The sequence below is a fragment of the Erinaceus europaeus genome, chromosome 10 (genome assembly GCF_950295315.1).
Source record: "Erinaceus europaeus chromosome 10, mEriEur2.1, whole genome shotgun sequence".
NCBI classification, from domain to species: Eukaryota; Metazoa; Chordata; class Mammalia; order Eulipotyphla; family Erinaceidae; genus Erinaceus; species Erinaceus europaeus.
This window is the reverse complement of record NC_080171.1, coordinates 119,604,909-119,622,570: the sequence shown is the minus strand read 5'-3', so window position 1 is coordinate 119,622,570 and position 17,662 is coordinate 119,604,909. Positions and strand designations below refer to the sequence as shown.

Sequence of the window (17,662 nt, the reverse complement as noted above, 5' to 3'; positions counted from 1 at the left end):
CTTCACCGCCTGTGAAGCGACTCCCCTGCAGGTGGGGATCCAGGGTTCGAACTGGGATCCTTATGCCGGTCCTTGAGCTTTGCTGTACCCTATTTTATCCTACACTCAGTCTCCTGCTACTAATTAATAAAATGTCTGTGTACAATGTCTTCGTTCCACCTGACAAGGGATCCTTGAACGAAGACTGTACTAACCTTCAATCCTACTCCTACTCAGCCTTCCCTCCAGACTACTGAATGCTGGAATCTAGGAGATGGGACAGGGAATGGGCTCCTTGACCCTCCGGGATTGGGAGCCTGTCTGTCCCCCATCCCTTCTCATATTTGTGGACTCCAGGGGATGAGGATACACTGTACCCTTTCCATTTGTGTGTTATGAAATCAAGAGACAGAGTTCATTTGAATTAGTATTTTGAGGTAGCGACTCATAAATAAATGTAATAGACTACTCTTCTGTGTGTGTGGAACTGATGATTGGCCTCCAAGAGTGTTAGAATAAATGACTAGGAATTCGTATATCTTTAATGAATAATTGATCCTTTTTTTTTTTTTTGGCTCCCAGGAAAACAATGGGAAAAAAACTCACATTTTTTTTAACCAGAGTTCTTTTTCACATAGTCTTAATATTTAAAGCTAGTAGTTGAAAGGTTAGGAAGATAACATCACATGCCTTTAAAAGTGAGAAAAATGGAGTTAGTCTCTCACAAAATGTTCTAGGTTAAGATTAATGCAAAAATGTGCTATTTTGCTAACAATTTTTAGAAAAAAATCAACAGAAAAGTAAGCTGGAGAAAGACAAATAATTTCCAGGTTAGAATGTTTCTATTTCTTCTCCTTTTGATGATAGAACTGAATCATTACTTTGTATAATAATGCATCTTTCTGTCTTGCTTGTAAGATTTTTTCTGCATGGTTGGCAGTGAGCTATTCTACAACTGCATTCCTTACCTCACATTCTCTAAGTCCAAGTTTCCCTAAAAGAACAGAAGAATGAAACACTTAGATTTAAAAATGCAGGCACATTATTAAAGTGCTTGGCAGTTGAGCTCAGGACTTAAAGGCATGAGACCTGGCATGGTTTGGTCCCAGACAGCTATTTGACAGTGGTACTCAGGGTATGTATGTATGTCTGCCTGCCTCCTCTCTCTCTCTCTCTCTCTCTCTCTCTCTCGCTCTCGCTCTCTTTCCTGATTCCTGGCTTTCTTCTTTGTTGAATATTTTCCAATTTGCTTTTAAAAAAGCATTTTTTGGTCACCCCAGTAGTACACCTGGATTTATCCAATGTGACACAGCTCCAGTCTGGCCTTCACCTCTCTCAAGGAAGCATCAATGTGAAAATAAATAAATACATATTGATGAGTCATATGCAATTTTAAATTGAGTAAAGCTCTTTCTAAGACAACATGTTGATGAAACAACAGAAAACTAATTTTAGTATAGTGATCCATCTTGCAGAGTTGAGTGTGGTCTTTCATAAAATCTATTTTCTAGAGTCATAAACAACTTAAAACAGAAATCTGCGTAATCAAAAAAGATTATAAATACCAAAACAGTGGAGTATGTAAACTATGATTTAAATACCATGTATCTGCTTAGTATTAACTAGAGAGAATGTCTCCAACCGATAAAACTATGATTGTATGTTAACTAGAGAGAATGTTGCCTATAGATAAAACTGTGATTGTATTTGGTTGGCTTATTTCCAACACCAATCTATATTTCTGTAAGAAATAATGAATGATTTGGGTACAATTTTTGCTCCAGGTTAAATACCAGACCCAAATTTCCAAGTCTTTTTTTTTTTTTTTACTAGGGTTTTATGAGAGTAAGAAAAGGTCAAATAAAACAACCAAACCAATTTCGGACAGTTCTGAAAACCTCTGTGAAATTCATTTTGCTTGCTTCTCTACTAGGTAGTAGGAAATAACTACCAAGTACATTTTTTACTGCACATTCATTTTTATTTCTTCCAGCAGTTTTCCTGTAAAGTTCATCTATAGGATGAATTGTAGTTAGTTCATTCCAATGCATTGAGACAATCGGAGATTTAAATTGTGCTGTACAACAGCAGCGCTCCTGCTACAGCAATGAACTTTACACTCTGGGAATGCCACCAAGGAGCTCAGGCAAAATCAGACTATTCCAGTGGTTAGTGGAAGCCATGTTTATAGTCCCTGTGTGGTTTCTTTAAAGCAATAAAGTAAAAGAATTGCAGAACTTGGAAAAGGTTTGTTTTTTTTTTTAAGAAAATTGGTAAATACAGGAGAAAGGAAATGTTTCCTGAATCAACTTAAGAAAGCAAAGAAAGTGAAGCTGGTTATCTATTAGTCTGTGCTCGTATCTGTTATCAAATGTATTCATTGCCTCCACTCCAAAAAAAGGGAGGTGTGTTTTAAGACAAGCATTTATGTTAAATATGGGATCAGTTCTTAATGCATTTGATTCTTACAGTACACAATAAAACACACAGAGACAGTCAACTTGAAATATTAGGATTGTAATCACATGAATATTTGAGTCTTTTATTTTAGCTTCACGAGGGAGAAGCAGCAATAAAGCATATGATTTCTGAACCAAAATTAAAAGGAACTGAAGTTTACTTTATTGTGCATCAACACGTTATGATAAAAATAGAAATATTCGTTTAGTTGTTTTAAAGTTTTACCTGCTGTTTTTTTCATAAACATAGACTTATTTTTATTAAAATTTAAAAATTGAAGCTCTGATTATTTTTTTTTTCTGTCAGAGTACACCACGGGTTTATTGTGGTACTGGACTTGAACCTGGGAACTCAGTGCCTCAGGCATAAAAATCTTCTGCATGGCAGGGAGGGGTAGGTAGCATGATGGTTATGCAGAGACTCTTGTGCCTGAGGCTCCCAAGTCCCAACTTCAATTCCTGCATCACCACAAACCAGAGCAGAGCACTGCTCAGATCTGGTGAAAGAAGGAAGGAAGGAAGGAAGGAAGGAAGGAAGAAAAAAAGAAAGGAAGGAAGGAAGGAAGGAAGGAAGGAAGGAAGGAAGGAAGGAAGGAAGGAAGAACCACTTTTGCATAATTACTGTGTTATCTTCCTGGTCCTCCTATTTCTCAAATTCTTTATTCTACTCTCACATATTTCATATTTATAATCACTCTCACTGAGAATTTGCTCCCAGTATTATAGGTTATATCTCTGTAAATGATGTCATATTTGGTTTCCCTTTCCTTTTAAAAAAATGAGTGGTAATTAGGGTGATCTTGTTCCGAGAGGATTTGCCTTTGCTCAGAACCAATAGACAATACTGATTTTGACTGTTGTAGCGGCTTCCAAGTATGTGAGACTGACCTGGAAGCACCCAGCTGAAGTTTCCTACACTGTCCCTAACCTGAAAGCCATCTTTAGATTGCAGAGCTGTTATTAGTCACTATTGTTTCAGTTTACATTTTGTTTTGCACAAGAAACCTTGTTTGTGTAAGAGGCCACTGGAGACCAATCATATTCTGTGCAATAAAGATATTAAGTCCAACTGTTTTGAAGTGGAAATGTTCTTAATAGTATATGGCTTGCATTTTTGTTGTAATCTTAATGATTATTTTGGGTTGATGATAATGTTTATCAATTTATTAATTTATGTAATTCTCTGATTAATTTGAACTTTAATTTCAGTTTGATATAAACACCTAAAATAGGATGTAAATTAAGTGGTTATTGGAAAAGATTCTTAGCATACACACTTTTAAAATTATTTTATTTTTTATTATTATTTTTTTATTTAAGAAAGGATTAATTAACAAAACCATAAGGTAGGAGGGGTACAACTCCACACAATTCCCACCACCACCCAATCTCTATAACCCACCCCCTCCCCTGATAGCTTTCCCATTCTCTATCCCTCTGGGAGCATGGACCCAGGGTCATTGAGGGTTGCAGAAGGTAGAAGGTCTGGCTTCTGTAATTGCTTCCCCGCTGAACATGGGCATTGACTGGTCAGTCCATACTCCCAGTCTGCCTCTCTCTTTCCCTAGTAGGGTGTGTCTCTGGGGAAGCTGAGCTCCAGGACACATTGGTGGGGTCTTCAATCCAGGGAAGCCTGGCCAGCATCCTGATGGCATCTGGAACCTGGTGATTGAAAAGAGAGTTAACATACGAAGCCAAACAAATTGTTGAGCAGTCATGGACCCAAAGCTTGGAATAGTGGAGAGGAAGTGTTAAGGAGGTACTCACTGCAAATTCTAGTGTACTTCTGCTTTCAGGTATATATTTTGCAGTAGTTTATGGATATGTGTGCACATAAGCTCTCTCTCACAGAAACTGGTGTATATCTAGGTTATGGGACTTTGTCAGAAAGTGAACCACCTGAGATGAAATTAGAGTGTACTATAAAAGGAAAGGTCTCACCTGAGTAATGAAGCTGAAGGGTTGTCATTCCACATGTGAAGTCTCTGGACACAGTCTGAGGTGAAGCATGTTGAGGTGGCAATCGTTGCGTTGGTTAGGTTGTGATCGGCGGATGCAATATTATTTGGTATGGATTGGGAGAGGCATACAGGAAAGTGGGCCCTATCCAAGGGTTCCAGGACTGGGGGAAGTAGGGGCTCTATAGTGGAGATGTGAGGTTCCTGCTGTCTTAGGGTTCAAAAAGATAATCGATAGTTACTGTTATCATCACATTATTTGGTAATTGGGTTAACTTTGAAAAGTCCTTTTGTTATGGTTTGCTGTACAGTATCCAGTATCTTGTATATAGCTGTGCTATTGGATGCTTCTAATCTACTTGGTCTAGGCTTTTGAGAGAGTCTGCATATCAAATACACAGCCTATATATTAAAAAGATTCAGTTTGTGTTTTGAAAAACTTTGAGACATACAATTGATTTCCCCCCTCTCATATTAATCAACTACTGATTTATATGTCTACATTTTGCTAGAAGTGTACATAAACACCATTCCCACCACCAAAAGACTGTGACCCATCCCTCCCACCCACTCCCACCCCCCACTGGCCCAGGAAGCTGCATGTCTACCCCTCACCTCAGGGTTTTTACTTTGGTGCCCTACTTACAATTTGGTCAGGTCCTGCTTTTAGTTTACCTTTCAGATCTTCTTACTCAACTTCTGTTGATGAGTGGGATCATCCCATACTCATCTTTATCTTTCTGACTTAGCTCACTTAACATAATTCCTTCTAGCTCTGTCCAAGATGGGTCAGAGAAGGTGGGTTCATTGTTCTTGATAGCTGCATATATTTTATTTTTTAATGAAAGGAGGAAACAGAGAAAGATACAGATACCAGAGCACTGCACAACCCTGCTTTCCAGGTGCTGAAAATTGAACCTAAAACCTAGGGCCCTCAGGCCTGAAAGTCTTTTGCATAACCATGATGCTGTCTCCCAGCACACATAAATGCTTTTCAAGAAGAGTTTTATTAGCCAAAGGAAAAATAGTTCTGTTTAACATAAATTTCCATTTCAAAGTTTGTACCAAATAAATGTAGTAGTCCATAAAATGATTCTATATTAAATTTTTCTTATTTACGTTTTATTAGGACCAGTATCAGAAATCCAAGACCATTCCTTAAAAAAAAAAAAAAAAAAAAAAAAGACATCAGTACTTTTAAGGCTTGGCACAATCTGTTTTGGAGAAAAGGGACATCTGATCATTGTTTCACTTTTGGAGAACAAAATTGGGCATTATGTACTGAGCTTTAAGTAGTGAAAGTTCTACAAGTCAACCTTGCCATTTGTGACCTAGGGAACACTTAACAGGAGTATTCAGTGTATATCACCTGCAACAGAGATGAGTGGACACAATGCAACCTTCCTCAACAGTAGAATTAATAACGCTGATTTATTTATCTAATGAAATTTTCTATACTCATTGAAATAAGTAAAATTTTGAAGTAAAGGATTATCTTGAAAGACTTACTAAGCACATACTGAAACTAGAATAATTTAGTTACTTTGAGTGACATAAAAAACCTAAGATATATTATTTATTTTTAAAGTTTACTCCTTTTTAAAAGATTGTTTCCTTTTTCTTTTTAAACATTTATTTCTTTATTTATTATTGGCTAAGGACAGAGAAATTGAGAGGGAAAGAGGAATAGAAAGGGAAAAAGACAGAGAGATACCTGCTGCCTGCCCCCCCCCCCCGCATCTGGGAATTATGGACTTGAACCCAGGTGCTTCTGTACCGTAATGAGTACGCGTAACTGGGTGTGCCATTATCTGTCCCTGATCTATTATTAAGTTTTTTAATGTTCAAATTAAAGAAAGAGCTAAACAGAACATCTGTGCAAAGAAGTTCCTAATTCCATGAAGGAAAGCCCCCCCCCCCCCCCCAGGAAGGTAGTGGTTGCTGGATTCAGCCCTAAGTTATGCAGTCCGGTTTCTTCCTGGCCTGAGTGGGTCTTCAGACCATCTTGTATACCAGTCATTTTGTTTTCAAGATGGTCCTCTGTATTTTCTCTAAAGTGTAAATAGGAACTCCTTTTATACTGCGCTCAAAATGAAAATGAGCAATAGAATCCATCTGTAGGTCATCCCTTTCTCAGCAACAGGGGAGACAAGGTTATTTCCCTTTACAGTTTAGGACAAGTTCAAACCATCATTTTGGACAGAAGACATATAGCAAAAAACAAAACAAAACAAAACAAAACAAAAAAACCACCTCATTCCTAAACCAAGAAATAAAGTAGAATATTTGATTCTGCATAAGGTTTGGCATTGCTACACTTTCATCATTCATTCAGTAAAGCTTTTCTTATCTCGTATATTACTACTATCTGAAACCCAATATATTATTCCAGAAGAAACTGTTCTATTATATAGAATTGTGTAGTTGCTATTAAGAAAAAAAACAGTTCTCTCTTTCTTTCTTTCTTTCTTTCCTTCTTTCTTTTTTTGCCTCTAGGGTTAGTGCTGGGGCTAGGTAACTGCACTATGAATCCACTGCTCCTGGAAGCTATCTTTTCTCTTATTGTTGCTCTTGTTGTTTATCCTTGTTGTTATTGTTATTGTTGTTGGATAGGACAGAAATAAATCGAGAGAGGACTGGAAGACAGACAGAGGGGGGAGAGAAAGATAGAGGCCTGCAGACTTGTCACACTGCCTGTGAAGTGACCCTACCCCTCGGCAGGTGAGGAGGGTGGGAGGCTCAAACCAGGATCCTTACACCAGTCCTTGCATAGAAACAAACAGTTTTCAAGTGCATCTTATGGTTCTGATTACACTGTAGAAACTATCAGCATAGGATCTGTGTTAAAGGCTGTCAAGTTTATTTAATTCTTACAGCACATGTTTGTTGCTTTAGGTACTTACAATACAGGTATGTAGATGTCTATAGGGTGGTTCAAATTAAGATCTGATATATTTCAGAATCTTCAACTTCGTTGACACGGGAGTTCTTAAACCCTAGAAGAAACCAGTGAGCATAGAAACTGTGGCAAGGATGTTGTGAACAGTGTGCTTGCTACACAGAATAACTGAGTAGGCCAAATTATTTAAATAGGTCTTTGTCGGGATTTAACTGCATCATAAATATGACTTTTACTTTCTTGTTTTGTCACTTTCTTTTGTGTGACTGGTGAGACAAATACATTAGCTGCAGGTGCCAAAGGGGACCCATTATGCCAGTCTGGTTATTCCTTTTGTTGTAATAGAGCTCTGGGTAGTTCATGAAGAGGGAGAAGAGAGAAACCTGTGAGCTGAAGCATGGGTCGTAATCTATGTTTTTGATTATCAATGACAGGATCCTAAAATTAGACCCAAATATCTCTCACAGGTTCTGAAATTGAGTTTCTGAAAAAGCACAAGAGTAGTAATAGAAGGTAAAGTGCAGAGTTCCAGAGAAATGAGCTGTGAATTGAACCTGCAATGGAAATTGATCCTATCAGTCAGTTTCTGCCCTTATTTGTAGAAAAACAGGGCTGACTGTAGAAGGAGCCGGGATCACTGATTAAGTAGGATGTAATGTCCCGGAGGAGGCTAGAACTGGGCTTACTGGTCCCTCAGCTCAGGACTGCAACTGTCAACATTCGCTGCTTGAATCCTGCCTCACACTGACAGAAAGAGAACAGAATGAAATATTCTGTCTGTCTGCACTGGCTGGGGACTCGGCAAGAACTCTCAGACTCACCCGGCACAACAGTCACTGCGCTCCTTAGGAAGGCCATTCTAGTCTCTTTTCATGAGTCAGTAGGTACACACCGAACTAGCTGGCCTTGTGAGTCACCTGCCATTGCAGCCTTCAAGACACCCATTTTCAGTGTAGGTGAGGATACAAGTGAGAAAAGAAACAGCATTGCACTAGATTTGCACTATCCGTAGCATCTCTAGGAATGTGAGGAAAAGAGAAGCAAATATCCGTGTTCCTGTGAATATAGTTTATAACCCTGCTATCTAACCCTAAGAGATATTGTACACATAGAATGATAGTGAGAGTATGCCAAGATTTTTTTTCCTGGCAATATTTTCCTACTCCCAGAAATTCGGTGGTATGAGTCATAATTAGCCAAGATAAATTGCATATTTCTGGTGACGAAGTTGCCGTTTGTTTCCTAGCGTGTGATATATTTTTACCAACTGTGCCCTTCAAACTCTTCAGCTCAACATGATACATTTCCCTGTGGAATGTCACATTAGTAGCACAGTGACAGAAATGAATGCAGCAATAAAACAGTAGCTAAAAGTACTGAAAAGTACTATTGGACTGATGTGTAACTGGATCAGAACTAACTTTTTTCAGAATGAGGCGGGTGTGGGGGGGGAACAGTAAAACCAGGCAGTTTGTTTAGTATGAATTGGCAGGGTTATCAGATGTCCTTAGTTAATGGACTTAGTTTATCAACACTATTATCAATGAAGGATATTATATCACAGGCCCTTGATAGAAAAGGATATTCAATTTATATTTAATTTTATTAGTGACTTAATATTGATCACAAAATTATAAAAGAAGTATAATTCTTCACCATTCCCACCACCAGAGTTCTGTACCCCATTTTTTATATTGGAAGCTATAGTAGTTCTCTCAATGTTGTAGATATGGGTTGATAGTTATTTCTATAGCTGTCTGTATTTATTTATATATATCCTCCCCCTTTATGGCCATGCTTTCTTCCTTTCTAAGTCACACCTACTAGTTCTGAGTGTCCTTCCTTTTTTTTTTTTTTTAATTATTTACTTTTTTTCCTGTTCTCTATCTGGGTCATGTTGGAATTCGAGTTCAGAACCCTCTGGTCATCTTCCCCTAACATTTACCCCACTAGAGTGTGGATCAAAATTCTTTATGGGATGAAGAAGGTGGGAGTTCTGGCTTCTCCACTGGATTTGAACATGGCAGGTGGATCCATACCCCCAGCCTGTTTCTATCTCTCCCTAGTGGGGTACGGCTCTGGAGAGGTGGGTTTCCTTGGCATATTGTTGAGGTCATCTACTTAGGGAATTCAGGATGAAATCCTAGTAGCATCCCCAACTTGGTGGCTGAAAGGTGGTAAGATATAAAGCAAGACAAAATGACTATTAAACAGGAATCATAAAGAGCACATGGAAATAGGGATCTTAGGGTGAATAGAAGCTAGGAAATCTATTCTAGGTATGTTCCTAAGGGTCCATGACTATGGTAATTTTTGCTGGAGCTTGATAGCTAACGTGCAGGTAGACTAAAAATATTATCTAAGAAGATGGTATCAGAGTTGAGAACAGGATTAGAAAGTTGGATCAGGGCAGAGAGCAGCCCCCAAACTTGAAAAAATTATATAAATACTGTTACCACATCAATTTAACCCAGGGCCCATATCTATTCATATTTAGCACAGGAACTTCTGTAACCTCCTAGTCCCTGTCAGTCTATGTTCACAGTCCATGATCACAGCTGGGAACCTATTAGGCTGCACTCGTTTCAGGACCAATTTTCCTTGAGTGACAGAGTATAATGACCTTCAGAGAGTGGGGCAGTCCTTACCCTTGGTAGTTCATAGTGAGAGTAATATCCTGAAGAAGCCTATAAATGGGCTTATAATGGTGTTTCTGATGGAAGTGACTAGTGAATCCAAGGGTTCCCTGACTAGAGCCCCCCAAGTGATGGGGTGGCCTGGCAATGACCATGAAGACCGTCATCAAGTGAGCCAGTCTCTTGCCCATTTCCAGCTTTTGTATTCCCTCCTTTACCTAATAAGCTTCAACTTTCTCCCAGGTGTTAAAGCATTGAGTGTTATTTATTGTATTCAAATTGTTATTAGTTTTATTGAGTCTGGCCTCAAGTCACAGAGGAAATACATCTAGAATTTGAGTGGAGTCCAAGCTGACTTTGAGTTTTACTGCATCTCCATGTTTAATGATTCCAAGAAAGGTTATCACTGAAACAATAATTGTCCTTGAGTTGATGAATATTTTTTGCCTGTAAATCTCTTGGCCAACAGTATACAGTTTTTCTTCTAAGGATTATTAAGGGGTGATAGTAATGCTGAGGGTGTCAAAAGTGTTTAAGAGATGTTTCTTACTTTCTTTTATGTAATTAGTTGAGTAGATAGAGTGATTAAGGGAAGTGGAGGAGGGGGTGGGAGAGCAGGGTGTCTAAGCCTAAGTAATAAATATTTGATTAGAAGATTCATGGTGCCTTCTTTAAGCCTTTCTACTAGATTGCTTAGCTAAATAGTGCTAAATCTAATCACTTTTATTTGGAGGTATATACTTATCCCTAGCTTATGGCACATGTATACATGTACTCAGTCTCCTGGGCCCTGGCCTATATCTAGGGTCTGTAACTTTGCTAGGAAAGCATTACGTGACGTGGGATGAGGTAGTCCTATGTGTTAGGAAAGGTCTCACTAGGTTACTAGCAATACAAAAGGGTTCCTTTGCCCCCACAACCTCTCCAGCATTTATTGGATGTATGATATTTCTGATGTATGACATTGTCATAGGGGTGAAGTGGTATCTCATTGTATTTATTTGCATTTCTCTCACAATCAATGACTTGGAGCATTTTGTCATGTTTGTTGGCCTTTTGGATCTTTCCTGTCGTGAATATTCTGTCCATGTCCTCTCCCCACTTCTGGATGGGGTCATTTGCTTTTTATTATTGTTGTTTCTGAGCTTGACAAACTCTGTATGTTTTGGTTATTAATCTTTTGTCTTTTGCAAAGATTTTCTCCCATCTGTAAGGCGTCTTTACTTGGGTGGTAGTTTCTTTTGCTGTGCAGAATCTTTTTAATTTAATATAATCCCATGGGTCTGTTTTTGATTTTTGTCTTCCTTGCAATTGGATTTGTATCATTGAAGATGCCTGTGAAATTTAGATGGAAAAGAATGCTGCCAATATTTTTCTCTAAGTATTTATAGTTTCTGGTCTAAGATTGAGGTCCTTGATTTATTCAGAATTTAATTTTGTGTGTGGTGAAATGTAGTGATTCAGTTTCATTCTTTTGTACATTTCAACCTGATTTTTCCCAGCACCGCTTGTTGAAAAGACTCTCCACTTAACAGTTTAGTCCCCTTTGGAAAAAAAAAAGTAGGGAGTCTGACGTAGCATAGCAGGGTAAGCGCACATGGCACAAAGTTCAAGGACCAGCACAAGGATCCCTGTTCAAGCCCCCGGCTCTCCACCTGCAGGGAAGTTGCTTCACAAGTGGTGAAGCAGGTCTGCAGGTGTCTGTCTTTCTCTCCTCCTCTCTGTCTTCCCCTCCTCTCTCCATTTCTCTCTCTCCTATCCAACAATGACATTATCAGTAGCAACAACAATAACTATTATAATAATAAAGAAATAAGGGCAACAAAAGGGAATAAGTAAATATTTAAAGAAAAAGTATATGTCCATTGGATGAGGGGGCTTATTTCTGGGCTCTGAATTCTACTCCACTGGTCAGTGTGTCTAACTTCGAATGAGGTTAGGCATTTTAGTCTTTATGCTGGGTGACCCATACCCAGCTAAGATTTAGGCATTTTATTATCCTGGAAGAAGAGTAGATCCGCTATGGAGAACAAATAGAACTTTCTGAAATATCTGGAGTCTATGATGGCTTTCATAATTACTTCCTTCCTTTTCTAAACAGATCCCATGCGTGGCCCAAGAAAACTGGAAGTAGTGGAAGTCAAGTCCCGACAAATTACTATTCGCTGGGAACCATTTGGGTATAATGTAACTCGTTGCCACAGTTACAACCTCACAGTGCATTACTGCTACCAAGTTGGAGGTCAGGAACAAGTTCGAGAAGAAGTGAGTTGGGATACAGACAGTTCACACCCTCAACATACCATCACTAACCTCTCACCATATACCAACGTGAGCGTGAAACTCATTCTGATGAATCCTGAGGGACGGAAGGAAAGCCGAGAGCTCATTGTCCAGACAGATGAAGATTGTAAGTATTTTGAGATCCTATGTTTGTGGGAAACACATTCTTTCTAAAACGGGTTTTTTGTTTGTTTTTATTACTTATCTATCTACCTAATTAATTAATTAATGCATTTATTTATTGCCACTAGAGTTATCCTTGAAGCTTGTGTGAGCACTACAAATCAGCAATCCCGGTGGCCATTTTTCCCACTTTACCCCTCTACTCTTTTCTGGTTTCATTTGGTAGGACAGAGAGAAATTGAGACAGAAGGGGGAGACAGGGAGAGAGAAGAGGCACCGAGAGCTGCGGCATCACTTGTGAAGCATTCCCCCTGCAGATGTAGAGTGGAGGCTTGAGCCCTGCTTGCTAATATGTGCTCTTAACCAGGTGTGCAACTGCCCTGCTCCTCTAAAATAGCAGGTTTTCTTTTCTTTTCTTTTCTTTTCTTTTCTTTTCTTTCCTTTCCTTTTTTTTTTCTTTTCTTTTCTTCTGTTTCTGGTCAATTGCCCAGTTCTGTCTTCAGGTAGTGCTGGGAATTGAACCTGGGATTTCAGAGCCCCAGGCACGACAAATCCTGTGAAGTGACTCCCCTGCAGGTGGGGAGCCGGGGGCTCGAACCAGGATCCTTAATCCGGTCCTTGCGCTTTGCGCCACATGCGCTTAACCCGCTGCGCTACCGCCTGACTCCCTAACATTGTTTTTTTTTAACAATATATTGCTTTCAAGTATACCTCATTCTGAGTCAACAGCATGTGCCCAACAATAAGTTCATCTCTGAAAGTATAGTTCAGTTTATCACGTTAACCCCTTTTACAGAATGTGCCTAACCCTTGCCCTTTACCTTCTCATAACCACTATTTTAGCACTGGCTTTAAAGGTTTATTATTATTGTAATCAAAATAAATCAGATAAAGAATGAATACTAAGTAATTTCACTCATAGAAATACACATAGGGTAATATAGGAAGACACCATCATGAACCGCGGTCTTTCATAGCAAGAGACTCACTGGAGGAGTGGGTGTGGACAGGCATTGGAGTCTGGGGATCCAGATCCTTCTGAGGGAGGAGAGGGATGGCTTGATGGAGATGGAGATGCCCTAACACCATTTTGGGGGAGGTCTGGAACTCCACCCCTGTGACATCAGCCCTGAAAATCAACATCTCTTCAAAATGTGATTAAAATAATTTGGCTTTTCCTTCTTTCTTTCTTTCTTTCTTTCTTTCTTTCTCTTTTTTTTTTTTAGTTACCTGCATACATTTTACTCTACTCCTTTCTAGTACCAGGTGCTGTTCCTACTGAATCTATCCAAGGAAGTACCTTTGAAGAGAAGATATTTCTTCAGTGGCGAGAACCAATTCAGACATATGGTATCATCACTTTGTACGAGGTAGTATATCCATTTGTTAATAATCTATTATTCTAATTTCTGTGGGAGCTAAACCAGCATTTAAAACGTGTCATGGCATTATGCCTGTGAACAAATGGTACTGGTTCGGATAGTTATTATAGCTGATATGTAAAAGCATAAACAACTAATACTAGGTGTTTGAACTGTGTAGAAATTCAGAGTATATACAATCATTTGGATGTTTTCAGATGATGTTACTGTATATAAAGATACAGCATAAAGCAAATTACCTTTATAAAAAACAAGTATTTTATAGTTAAGTTGATTATAAGAGGCAACCCACAAACTTCTTGCTAGCTACAAAATATACTACTGAATTTCAAAATAATGCTCATTATTCAATTAGCAAAATCAAAAGATGTTCCAGCAGTAACAGTAGCATGAGGCCTTGTAGTTTCTTGGTTTTAGAAAAACATTCTTTAGACTTCTATGACATAGTTTTGTCTACTAAGGCATATCAAATGGTTGAATAATAGGAGAAAAGAATTTGATGAATTGTTCGAGGAAAAAAACACAGCAATAACAGAGGTGACAGTCATCATCACAACTGTGAGCATCATTTCACTATGCCTATTGTCATAGAAACAAGCAGGTGCATTTTTTTTAAAGCTAGCATTTATATGAATGCAAATTTAACAAAATTATATGTTGTTAGACTTCTGAAAACCATGGCAGTTCTTCCTATGGGACCTGTGCTTGAATACCTTTCACAACTACTGACAAAAGCCTGAGCAGATTAGCTGTCAGACAATAATCACTGGTAAACCTTTTCCTGACCTAGCTAGCACCACATTTGTGTCTTTATAGCTTTTGAAAATTGGTTATTGAAATGCAAAACCATGTTTTTAATTGACGTTAAACAAAGTAAAAGAGAAAAAGTTGATTTTTATGTTATTGGCACTGTTCCTTGTCTGATTTATATTGTAAAAGAAATGAGTATTGTGAAAAGTCCTGCATCTCCTCTTACGGAGCTAAGTTCTATAATCAAATCAAACAAATTCATGTATTTTTCCTTAGTGATCAAAATCTTTTTATTCCTATGGCCATTTTTAGGTCTCATTTTTAGAGACTCTTAAAGGATAATGACAGGATATTTTACTAGGAATGATATAATCTTTAAAATCAATGTTAAATCCTACAAAATAACTCTACCTTTCCAAATAGGTTCATATCTAGCCACACAGATAATAATAGCCAGTCTCTTTTTTTTTTTTTAAATTTCTGATCATACTGAACATATATCGTGCTGTAATAAGTAGCTTTAACATGAAAACAGTAAGAATAATAATTCAAAAGAAGAACCCATTAATCTTTCTGACTTCAACAGTCAGGATTTCCCAGCTGAACACTGATCTAAATGCTCCCACAATGGGGATGTGCAGATATATCATAAATCAGGATTTTAAAAAATCACATATAGGTAGGTAGAACGGGTTGGCTTATTTTTCTAGCACCAAAGAGAAAATGCCAAGTGTAAAATCAGTCTGAAGTGACAGAACTATAAATTTCCTGGCCACCAAATCTTTCTCCTCCACTCTCTCAGTGTTTGCTAGAAGTAGAAGGTACATTTCCTCCAAGAGGCCTTGGATCTGGTCTCAGCGGGGAGCTTTTCTTAGTTTCTGTTCTTTTTTGAAGCTAAGAGGCCACATGCTATGATTCTCCCAGCCTCTGCAGGCTTCTAAAGCAGGCAGGACTAAAGGGGAAGACTGATCTCTGGCCAGCTTCTCTAACCTCTGTCCTGAATCATATTCTTCAGGGACATATAGCTTGATGAAGGATTACACAAATCCAAAAAAAATAAACTAAAATCAAAAGCAAAGGCCTTACAATTCTTGAAATCCATTTGGCGATAGACAAAAACCAGAATGTGAGATATTATCAGAAGTCTAGAGAATGTTAATAATAAAGGAGACAGATGTTTCTTTAGAGCTAAAAACACTGATAAAGGAGAGAGGAAACTCGGACTGCGTAATTCGTAGAATGTGCTGTTTATTCGTGTTTTTTTCTAAAGTTTCCTTCTTACCAGGGAAAGATCTCTCAAACCATTGATTATCGGGACATGCTGATGTCCTTACTCCACTCTGCAGCATTGAAGCAAGCTTCTGCTTACTCTGCTCGCTCCTTTTATACCTCTGGCCTAATTGTATCTTTGACATCAAACTAGTCTTTTCTTTCTGTTCTCCGAACCTTTATTCTAGTTCTGACTCTTTGCCTTCTGCTCAGTGATCTGACTCTTGAACTCATATTCTGGCCTCCCAGTCATCCATTGAATTCTGTCAGAATCCTCTTCCTAAAATACGGATTTCTATGTATGGCCTTTTAAGCAACTATGAAAATGTAAACTTTAAATGTAATATTGCTCTTTGAGAAAAAAAAAAAGTAAGTATAAACTAGTCCTAATAAAGTAGCTTTGGTTCTTAATGTACCTTTTCAGAGGTAACTATTATTAAAAACTAGATATATTTCCTTTAAGAAATTTAAAGTAAAAATTATAATCCAAGCTTATTATCAGAAATAAGAATAATAAGAAAAATGAAAAAGTTGTTTTTATAATAGGTCTTTCTAAATTTGATGTAAAATGCAGAAGCTATTTTAGAGAAAGGTTGGCAGATATTACTCTATCAGATGTCAGACTTCAATGATCTAAGATATTATGAAAAAGTCTAAATGCATACAGAGGACATTAAGAAGTTATTCTTTTTAACTTTTCTAATTTTATCAGTGACATAATAGTGGTTTCCAAGATTATAAAATTATAAGGTTATACTTCCACTCCAAACCCACCACCAAAGTTTGACATTACCATCAACCCATTACCATGATAGTGCTTAAGTCTTAGACAAGTTATGATTTGCCTTCTGTCTTTCAAATTCATATTTTTACTTCTCTATCTTCCAAATATGAGTGAAATCATTCGGTAGTTGTCTTTAACTTCTTAATTATTTCACTAAGCATAATCACCTCCAATTTCATCTAGTTTATCCCAAAGGACCCACTATCATCTCTTTTTAATTTCAGAGTAGTATTCCATTGAGTATAAATCCTATAAGGACACTTATTTTCAACATTTATAGTAGTCATAGTCTGATGACTGTACTATATAAAAACTTGCTATAGATTAATTAAAAAAATAAAGACAAAATAACAAAACGGTGTAAAAAATAAAGAGGAGAGGGAGTCGGGTGGTAGCACAGCGGATTAAGCATACGTGGTGCGAAGCACAAGGACCGGTGTAAAGATCCCGGTTGGAGCCCCCGGCTCCCCACCTGCAGGGGAGTCGCTTCACAGGCAGTGAAGCAGGTCTGCAGGTGTCTATCTTTCTCTCCTCCTCTCTGTCTTCCCCTCCTCTCTCCATTTCTCTCTGTCCTATCCAACAACCAAGACATCAATAATAACTACAACTATAAAACAACAAGGGCAACAAAAGGAAATAAATAAATAAATAAAGTGAAGTGGCTAGGGAGATAACTTGCCCTGCAGAGCTCACACTTGACCGATTTCTAGGAACCTGATTAACCCCCGCCACCAGATAGGAGCAGTACATGAGGCAGCAAAGGAGTTCCCCAAGTGGTGCTGTGATATCGCTCCCTCTTTCCCTGCTTCTTTTTCCCTCTGTCTCTCACTTTCTCTCAAGAAAAAAGAAAAAAAAGCTCTTGAGAATCTGAAATCATATAGGTGCAAAAACCCCAGTGAAAACCCTGATGGCACAAGAGAGAAAGTAGTGGGGAGAAAGAGAAAGAAACAATAAAAGTGGGAGAGTTGGGAGCTAGCGCAGTGGGTTAAGCACACGTGGCGCAAAGCACCAAGGACTGGCAGAAGGATCCCGGTTCGAGCCCCCGGCTCCCCACCTGCATCCGGGGAGTCACTTCACAGGTGGTGAAGCAGGTCTGCAGGTGTCTCTCTTTTTCTCCCCCTCTGTCTTCCCCTCCTTTCT

At 38.4% G+C, this 17,662-nt stretch overlaps 1 protein-coding gene across 8 annotated transcripts in view; it reads left to right on the top strand.

Annotated features, from left to right (window-relative positions):
• The window catches only part of PTPRM (protein tyrosine phosphatase receptor type M), a 770,521-nt gene that overhangs the window by 418,823 nt on the left and 334,036 nt on the right, over nt 1–17,662 (top strand). For all 8 annotated transcript variants that reach the window (XM_007517155.3, XM_060200700.1, XM_060200698.1 and 5 more), the window contains exons 8-9: nt 12,033–12,341; nt 13,598–13,707. In XM_007517155.3, coding sequence (XP_007517217.1) covers nt 12,033–12,341; nt 13,598–13,707 — 419 coding nt within the window. The remainder of the gene's footprint in view (nt 1–12,032; nt 12,342–13,597; nt 13,708–17,662) is intronic.